Source organism: Brassica oleracea, chromosome C3 (genome assembly GCF_000695525.1).
Source record: "Brassica oleracea var. oleracea cultivar TO1000 chromosome C3, BOL, whole genome shotgun sequence".
Lineage (NCBI taxonomy): Eukaryota > Viridiplantae > Streptophyta > Magnoliopsida > Brassicales > Brassicaceae > Brassica > Brassica oleracea.
Window position 1 is genome coordinate 43,385,531 of NC_027750.1, and position 8,618 is coordinate 43,394,148.

Sequence of the window (8,618 nt, forward strand, 5' to 3'; positions counted from 1 at the left end):
CAATATCTAAATATGGGGAATGCGAATTCTACTAATTGTAAAGATATCTACGTTTCTGAAAAATGCAGTTTCTACTCTAAACAAGTATTCTAACATTTCTCGAACGTGAAATCTGAAAACTACACAAACGTCTAAAGAAGGTAGAAATTACATTCCTTATTATTTTCATGGTTCTACGCATTGTAGAAGGTGTCTTCTACTAATAAAATCACCTGTTTTTGGCGAAAATAAAGGAAAGTCAGTTAACAAAATATTCTAAAAATATTCTAACTTCCTAAAATGGTTCTGCTCGATTTTCTTTGTCAATTTTTTTTAAAAAAAATGATTTTGCCTTTCTTCTTCATGAATCTATGATTTTTTCATAGTTTCTCTTTTGATTTTCAGAAACTTTTGTTCTAGATTAGATGCATATCTATACAACATGTGGTCTTTGGGAATTAGGTGCAACTACGGGATGGATTTTTGAGGCTGATGGCAAAGGGGGTAGGCTATTGTTAGTGGAATCAAATTGTACTTTAGATGAATTAAAAAGGATGATTTTGGAGGATTTTGGTATGGAAGAAGAAATCATAGCCGATTTGGAGTTAAGTTATCTACCTGCTGAGTTGATCAATACTTCAGGATGTCCACCTGTGATCATTGCAAACGATCGTCAGCTTCATAATTTTGTTCGATTTGTTCAAAAGAGTGCTTCTACTCGATTGTGTGTAACATGTAAAGCCAAGGCTGAGAATCCGAATAAAGAAGCCTTTGATCTTAACAAACCGCCAGCTGATCCATGTACTCATGAAGAGAAAGGAAACTCGTTTGACAATGGGGACGAATCAGCTCCTGTGTATGCTGAGAGGCAGGGGAATAAGAAGAATGAAAAGCGGAAAGGAGTCGCAGTTGATGAGGATGGGGACTATGATGCTGATACCATGATCTCTGAAAAAGAGAACATACATAAAATGTCAAAGTTTTCTCTGCTCCATGTTGTTAAGGTCGGACAATTTTTTGAGAACAAAACTTTGTTGAAGGCGACTTTCGAGATGTGTGCAATGAAGCATAACTTTGACTACCAGGTTATCAAAACGGATAGACAACTTTGGTATGTTAGATGTGCAGATAATGCATGCAATTGGGGTGTTCGAGCAGAGTGTCTGAAGGATTCATCATATTTCATGATCAAGAAGTATGTCGGTAAACATACATGCGCACCTTCAAGCAAAACCAAAGCGGGTAAGACTGCTTCAGCAAAAACAATAGGCAGTCTGATTATGCATAAGTATGTAGGCGTCAAGGAAGGGCCGAAATGTAATGATATCATACAGATTATGCGTAGTGATCATGGATGCGAGATATCAAAATCTTTAGCATGGGATGCGCGTGAATATGCGATCAGTGCAGTTAGAGGTATTCCAGAGAGAAGTTATGGGAAAATACCAAAATACTTGCACATGCTGAGAGAGGCTAATCCAGGTACACACACATCCTATGAGATTGACGGAAATGAGAACTTTCGTTACCTATTTATTGCATTTGGGCAATCGATAAGAGGATTTAACAGAGTCATGAGGCGGGTTATTGTGATCGATGGGACCTTTTTGAAGAATAAATACAAAGGAGTTTTACTGGTTGCTACGGCTTTAGACGGAAATTCAAATTTGTATCCTATTGCGTTTGGAATAGTCGACTCAGAGAATGAGCGTTCTTGGGAATGGTTTATGAGACAACTTAAGGTTGTCATTGCAGATGATCATGATTTGGCTTTTATTTCAGACAGACATGGGTCTATCGCTAAGGCAATTGAAAACGTGTATCCATCAGCCAGACACGGGATTTGTATTCATCATTTGTTGAATAATGTGGTCACATATTTCCATGGGAAAGGACTTGCTGGGTTGGTTTCAAAGGCGTCCAAGGCTTATCGAGTTTCTGAGTTTGAGAAGACATTTGCTACTGTGTGTAATATCAGTCCGGCAATTGGAGATTATCTTAGGGAAGCTGATGTGCAAAAATGGGCTAGATGTCAATTCCCTGGATACAGATACGACATAAGGACAACCAATCCTGCTGAATCTATCAACTCTGCTTTGCGTTCACCGAGAGAGTATCCAGTCATCCCTTTGTTAGACAGTATCAGGGAAATGTTAACACAATGGTTTTATGAGCGTAAGAAACTGATTTCAAAGCATAAACATCCTCTGACTAAAGATGTAGAGAAAAAAATAGAGAGGAGAATCGGGAAAGGCGCCACATTTGTAGTTTACCCTGTCAGTGCTGGTCGATTGCTTGTTAGAGGTGATAAATTCGACTGCTTAGTTGATTTGGATAGAAGGACTTGTTCATGTGGAAAGTACACCCTTATGAAGATCCCTTGTAGGCACGCAATTAAAGCTGGTTTTCATGTTGGAAGAGAGCCACACACATTGACTGATTTGATGTATACTACAGGAGCTTGGAGAGAAGCTTATGAAGAAAGCATAAATCCTATTGATGTTCCTGAGGATGCTTGGTCTATACCAGAAGATGTTAAGAAAGTCATTGTTTTACCACCACAGACAAGAAGATCAGTTGGAAGAAAAAGAAAACGCAGATATGAAACTGCGGAAGACAAAATTCGGTCATCGCAAATATCACGAAGAAAGCAGCCTCGGAAGTGTAGTAGATGTGGTATTAGTGGGCACAACAGAGCAACTTGTCAAGTACCAATATAGTCAGTCACAAATGGTAAGGGGTGAGGTTATATAGGCGGTAAATTTATGTGTTTTTATAGCTTGGTTTATGTGTTTGATGTATGGTTCTTTGTGTCACAGGTTGCTCTGTTCAAGTTTGCAAGTGGCGGTAGATGGCGAGCTAGGCGAGCTTATTTCAAAGTGCATTCTCATCATTTGGATAAATTTCACAGGTTGCTTTGTACGGTTTTTTTCTTCTAAACACTATAGGTTCTCTTTTCAATTGGATAAATTTCGTTTGGATTTTTTCTCATTTTCATTGTTAAGCATTGGCATCATTCTTCTAAGTTTCATTGTTATACATTGCCATCATCATTCTTTCTCAGTTTCATTGTACTCGATTTGAGAAAACCCCTCGAAAATGAACCAAAACAAAGCCATAGTAAGAACCATAAAATGTGACATAGTCATTGTAAGAACAAAAGAGATTGAAGCAAAATACTAAGAACCAGTAGACTGGTTTCATTCATTCTTGACTTTACCAAAACACAGTAGAATGATTCCTAAACAACCTAATTCAAGGGAATTTTTTTGCTTCCTTACTTCTTCTTCAACTGTCTCTTTCATACTCGTTTTCAGATCTTCAATTGCTTCTGTTATTCTCCCTTGCTCTGCATCTAGCTTTTGAAACTCATCAACCAAAGCTTCATCAACCCACTTAAATAAATGGGTTTCATTTTTTCGCTACATAGAAGAAAAATAAAGTCAGGACAGCGTGTTCATCTCTCTTAATCAAAAATCGATTCAGACAAAAGATATCAAAGCCATGACCAACGCCTTTAACAAAACAGAGTTTCGATATGAACAGATAACTATTATGTATTTGAATCCTTAAACAAATCGAAACCATGAACCTGTGACCCAATTTCGCATCTATAGAACCGTCGGTAAGGATTCTCATCTGTTCTCGAATAGAAAATCACAACCCCCTTCCCACACCAGCACCTAGATGGCACCCCGTACGAATATCGCCTTGGAGTATTCATGTTTTAGGAAAATTGATTCAGAGAGAAAAATGTTCTCGACAGAGAAGAGAATTCTGAAAAAATGGGGAAAACTCGGGTTTTTGGTTTAAATATGTCGGGTATTAGGTTATTTGTGGATCTAATTCGGGTCGGGTTTTATTGCTGATTTGGATCAAAAGTCGAGTTTACAAGAAACCAAGTTTAGTGTATTGGATTTGATTCGTTTATATACTCTTATCGGTTGATTTCTTCTACAACGGCTATTAGAATGCATGATTAATGTTGTTTTGGTTTCTCGTTAGGGTATGTTTAGGGTTTCGTTATGTAGGGCATGTTTAGGATCTCGTTATGTAGGGCATGTTTAGGGTCTCGTTATGTGTTTTTAGACTCTCGATTGAATGACTGGTTTCTGTTTAGGGTATGTTTAGGGTATCGTTATGTTTTCGAATGTTGTCTCATTTAGGGTATTGTTTAGGGTCTCGTTACGGTTGATTGTTGTCGCCGACATGACTTTTTTGGGTCTCATTAAACACATTGTCAAAAACTTAGAATAATAAACCCAAAAGCAATTCATTAGAGGGATTAAGCATTCATGTTCCTAATAAAACACACATTAGATTAAGCATTTTTATCCTAAAAGTTAGAATAAAAGCCGAACTAGTTACATTTAAAAATCGATTCTCACAGAATCTCTTCTACGGTTGAAGTGAGACACTCTGGAGGTTCATAATTTGACATCCTCTCAACCAATTCCGGGTCGTTTGCCGCTTCCCATAGATCCCACAAAATTCTGTGGCGAGCTTCTTTGATGTTACCATCATTCACCATCGACAACTTCAATCCAAGCGAGTGGCACTCGATGAACTTTATTGTATAGACACCACAATCACATGCACTTTTATTCAGCTTACCCATGGGGACATAGTGAACCGTATATGCAGCGAACGTAAAGTCCTTCTGGTAACTCGGTGGCTGAACTGCCTTGACAATACGAGGAACAAGATTTGCGAACCCATCCAATTCCTTGTACCTTTTTCTGCCCGAGCAATCAAACACATCAATGCTCCTCGTCACGAAACTGATACACAATGCGATCCAATGATTCCCGCTAACATGAACAGGGACATACAGTCGATCCACATCTACATTCCATATCTCTTGTGTCTGTCCATGTGGTGGAAGGACCCCTTTGCCGTACTGCACTAGCAAATCATGAAGCTTGTATTTTCTTATACCCGCCTTGAAACTCTCATACTCCTTTTTAATCATGTTGCTGAAGACAACAGACATGAAGGCGACACGGTGAAGTTTCCATCGTTTCAGAGATGTTCTCTCCCTGTATACGTACATCATGGCGTCAATCTCCTGCATATTACGATGATGTTAACACACACCATGTATGGAAAACACACATGAAAGCTAAAAGTATAAAGGTTTTACCGAGTTGTGAAGCCACTCGGTTCTATCCATAAGACGAGTACCAATCTCAGCATCTAACAATGAAGGTCCAATCCGTAGAGGTCTGTAACCAAAACAATGATAAAAGTTCAAAACAATGATATGGTTTGATTAAATTTTAAAAACACATGATATAAAAATGAGAATTTACTTACTTGGATTTAATTAACCAAGTGCTAACTTTTTCCCAATCCTCTTTACGAAGATACACCAATGCCGCATCTGCTGAGGCTTCTCCGGCTCGATCTATTTCCTCATCATTTAACTTCGGTGGGGACATGTTGAAGGGTTTTGAGTTTTCGACTTTCACTTGAGAAAGATCAAACCCATCAACATATGTATCTTGGGACAATTCCCTTAATTCTTGTGTGCTCAATCCAAAATCAAACTCGTTAGTTTCTATACCATTCTTTAACCAATCCTATTCATTAAAACCAAAAAAAAATATATGTAAGAAGTCTTTCAATCAAAACACAAAGAAAGCATTACATTCATGGAGTTATCATTACACAAACATTCAAGCATATTACACATTTATAAACCTATTACAATATCCGAAAGTTTTACATAATATTACACTGTGAAAATGTTTAGTTCCAAAAACAACCTAACTCCAAAAGACTAGTTCCAGCACCCTTACGCGGCATCCTAGATACAAGAACATCAAGTTCTACACTTTCTTTTAGGAAGTACCTTTTCCTTTGCTGGAGCTTGAGCTTGAGCTTGATTGACCTTTTTCTTTGCAGGAGCTTGAGCGGTTTTGGTCTTAGGCGCAGCTTCATCGGTTTTGCTCTTAGGAACGCTTCCTTCTGCCCTCAAACTGATTGCTTCCCTGAGCTGTGAAACCTCGATCTCCATGTTGCCGATCCTCTCTTTGAACATGCTCTCCATACTCGCCATTTGCGCTCTGAGTATATCGCCCAAGGAACTGATAGATGAGTGGACCAAACCCTCAATGAAACTCTTAGTTTCTTGATCAATACTCTGTTTTTTTTCTGCTGTTCGCTTACACAACAACTTCTTCTTTCTTGACTCGGCTCCTTCATCCTGAATCTTTCTCTTGCCTCTTCCAGCAACATGGACCGAAGATGTCTCCACATCTGCTGCAATATCAGTAGCATCCACACTCTTATCAGCTTCTGACTCTGTATCGGCTTCCTCCATCTCAGTCTCTTCATCCTCTATAACTGGCCATTCTGTGTTGCTCCAATCAAAGTTCTTTTTAATCCTATCGAGAAGAAGCTCCACACGCTCATCTTCCATCTCATCCTTCCTTGTATAATCAGCATCCCTCAACACATCACCATTGCCACTTACTGAAATTACCGAGAACAAATCTCCCTACAAAACAATTATTACATTATAAGCTTTAAAAAATATGCAACAGCCATATAAAAGAATACAATAAATATTCATACCTTCTCAGTAAACGATTCCTCAAGTTGAATGATATCTTCATAAGAAACTTTTGCAACTCCTTTCCAATTTCCACACCTTGGACCGCAGAAACTGTCCGAGACTTTGCTGCCACATATTTCTCCAAAATCCGGAATTGCTTCCATAATCCAAATCTGGAACGCATAGGAGAACCCCTCGAAAATGTAGCTGTTCTTCTTACCCAACTTCTTCCTAACCTTCTCAATGGAACTCAGTAAGAAGTCGTAGGAGTGAAGACCCCAATGGAAGTTCCGAAGCTTCTCGAGATCCATCACCAGCTTGATGTACATATGAGGGATGTTCACCTTCTCATCTCTCCCCATCACCACACCCATTATCACACACAAGTAGATCAACCTCATCCTATCACGCCGAGACCAGCTGTGAACTTCTTGTAGATGCACCTTTTTGATCGACTGCAAGGTGATCTTACCACCTGTCCTTAGTAGTTCACTCCAAAATCCGCCATCACTTTTCCATTTAATTACGTCACAGCTACTTTCCCGCGAGATCTTGAGGCCTGTCACAGTGTGGTACTCCTGAAGCGAAAACCGGAGAGGCTTCCTTGCAAATATAAACCACTTCTCATGCATCTTCGAGGTAATCAGCTGCTTACACAAGAAGCTATCCACCAATTTCCCCGAAAACTTGAGGTTATTTTCCGCAATCGCCATGATATGTTTGAAAACAGGATCTATCTTGACATCATCGTACTCCGCAGGCATAGCTTTCTTCAGATCTCTGATAAGTTCCATGCGGCAGCAGTTATTGATCTTCTTCACCTGAGGTTCTAAACCCTCTGCATACACTCGCTTAGGTAGCTCTAACTCCATATCTAGAAAAGACAAAAAAAATTGATTCAAGTTAAAGACTGAAATTGATTGAAGCAGAGACAAACACAAGAAATCTGTTAATCAAAGTAAGCCAATTCACAATCGAAATCTGTTCATATAATCAGTTAACAACACTTAAAATCCTAAGAAACGAATATAAAAAGAGTAACCCAAATGAAGAACTCAAACACAGAGAAATGCAATAAAGAACCGGATAAAGAAAGAGAGAAATGCTAGCTTCAAACCCGAATGAAGAACTCAAACCACTTGACATATGAAGTATTGAGAACATACCTTATGCGCTAGCAATGTCGGAGAAAGAGAGAGGCGGGGAGGTTGAAGACAAACTCGATTTCACCAATGACCAAGAGAAGTTCCGAAATCGCCTTTGTTTGTCGAGATATCCAGAGATCCAGAGAAAAGTATTAGAACAAGAAGGAGAAAGAAACAAACTTTATGATTGAAATTGGATGGAGAACGTTGGTGTTTACCTTCAATATGTAGGAGAAGACAAAGGGTTCCACCGGTAGGGGAAAAGAAACGGGTTCCACCGGTGGCGTCTGCAGTCGCCGTTGATTTCACCGGAGAAGACAGAATCGCCTTCGTCGTCGCCGTAGAGAGAGGCGGAGAGATTGTTTTCTTTATTAGGGTTACGGGAAAAAAAAAACAGAATGGTTTTAATCCATTTTCCAATTTTCCCTTTGTTTTTCTTTTTTATTCGGCAACCATTTTTACAAATTGATTTCCATATTTTTTAAATACAATTTGGGATTAGTTTAAGGTTAGTTTAGGTATTATGAAGAAAGTTATACTATAGGGACAACTTTAGATTGAATTTATACCATAGGGACAACCATTCTGTTTTTTTATTCTGTTTTGGCAATTTTCCCTTTATATTTTCGTTATGGTCAACAACTGTAGTTCTTTATAATTTTTCTGATCTACTTCACGTCTTCTTCTGTTCTTCAGAAGAATGTCTTCGAATCCACAAATGTTCTTCAAAAGAGATGGAGATTGTTGTTACCGAATTGGACTCGTAGGGATCTGTTTCACCGAGTCACATTGTCGCGTTAATTAAGATATATTAAACTGCCATAAGGGCAAAACTAATTTGGATACCTCGAGTTAATCCAATACTCGGAGAATCTGCGCCGAGATGAAGAGAATCAAGAAAATATGGATTCTCTTGGCGTAATCGCTGATGAGGA

General features: G+C 38.8%; 3 protein-coding genes across 3 annotated transcripts; 1 reads left to right on the top strand and 2 right to left on the bottom strand.

Annotated features, from left to right (window-relative positions):
* Positions 1-337: 337 nt before the first annotated feature.
* On the top strand, positions 338-3,018 carry LOC106333300. The gene is made up of 2 exons (XM_013771761.1): positions 338-2,712; positions 2,799-3,018. Exon 1 carries the CDS (start codon positions 405-407, stop codon positions 2,697-2,699), a length of 2,295 nt encoding a protein of 764 aa, XP_013627215.1. The 5' UTR covers positions 338-404; the 3' UTR covers positions 2,700-2,712; positions 2,799-3,018.
* A 1,148-nt stretch (positions 3,019-4,166) lies between these two features.
* Positions 4,167-5,518, bottom strand: LOC106329580. Its single transcript, XM_013768274.1, has 3 exons — positions 5,296-5,518; positions 5,123-5,204; positions 4,167-5,047 (listed from the first exon to the last, which is right to left on the bottom strand). The coding sequence occupies exons 1-3, from the start codon at positions 5,418-5,420 to the stop codon at positions 4,364-4,366; spliced, it is 891 nt and encodes a 296-aa protein (XP_013623728.1). The 5' UTR covers positions 5,421-5,518; the 3' UTR covers positions 4,167-4,363.
* Positions 5,519-5,606: 88 nt separating this feature from the next.
* Positions 5,607-8,304, bottom strand: LOC106329579. The gene is made up of 4 exons (XM_013768273.1): positions 7,902-8,304; positions 7,705-7,796; positions 6,559-7,412; positions 5,607-6,481 (listed from the first exon to the last, which is right to left on the bottom strand). Exons 3-4 carry the CDS (start codon positions 7,408-7,410, stop codon positions 5,804-5,806), a joined length of 1,530 nt encoding a protein of 509 aa, XP_013623727.1. The 5' UTR covers positions 7,411-7,412; positions 7,705-7,796; positions 7,902-8,304; the 3' UTR covers positions 5,607-5,803.
* Between the last annotated feature and the right edge of the window lie 314 nt (positions 8,305-8,618).

What these genes read in the sequence shown, in the direction of transcription:
- LOC106333300 (XM_013771761.1), top strand. Translation starts at nt 405, where the DNA reads ATGCATATCTATACAACATGTGGTCTTTGGGAATTAGGTGCAACTACG.
- LOC106329580 (XM_013768274.1), bottom strand. Translation starts at nt 5,420, where the DNA reads ATGTCCCCACCGAAGTTAAATGATGAGGAAATAGATCGAGCCGGAGAA. An exon ending in ACTTGGTTAATTAAATCCAA is followed by an intron (nt 5,205 to 5,295) that starts GTAAGTAAATTC and finishes TTTTGGTTACAG; the next exon opens with ACCTCTACGGATTGGACCTT. An exon ending in CCGAGTGGCTTCACAACTCG is followed by an intron (nt 5,048 to 5,122) that starts GTAAAACCTTTA and finishes CGTAATATGCAG; the next exon opens with GAGATTGACGCCATGATGTA.
- LOC106329579 (XM_013768273.1), bottom strand. Translation starts at nt 7,410, where the DNA reads ATGGAGTTAGAGCTACCTAAGCGAGTGTATGCAGAGGGTTTAGAACCT. An exon ending in AGGAATCGTTTACTGAGAAG is followed by an intron (nt 6,482 to 6,558) that starts GTATGAATATTT and finishes ATTGTTTTGTAG; the next exon opens with GGAGATTTGTTCTCGGTAAT.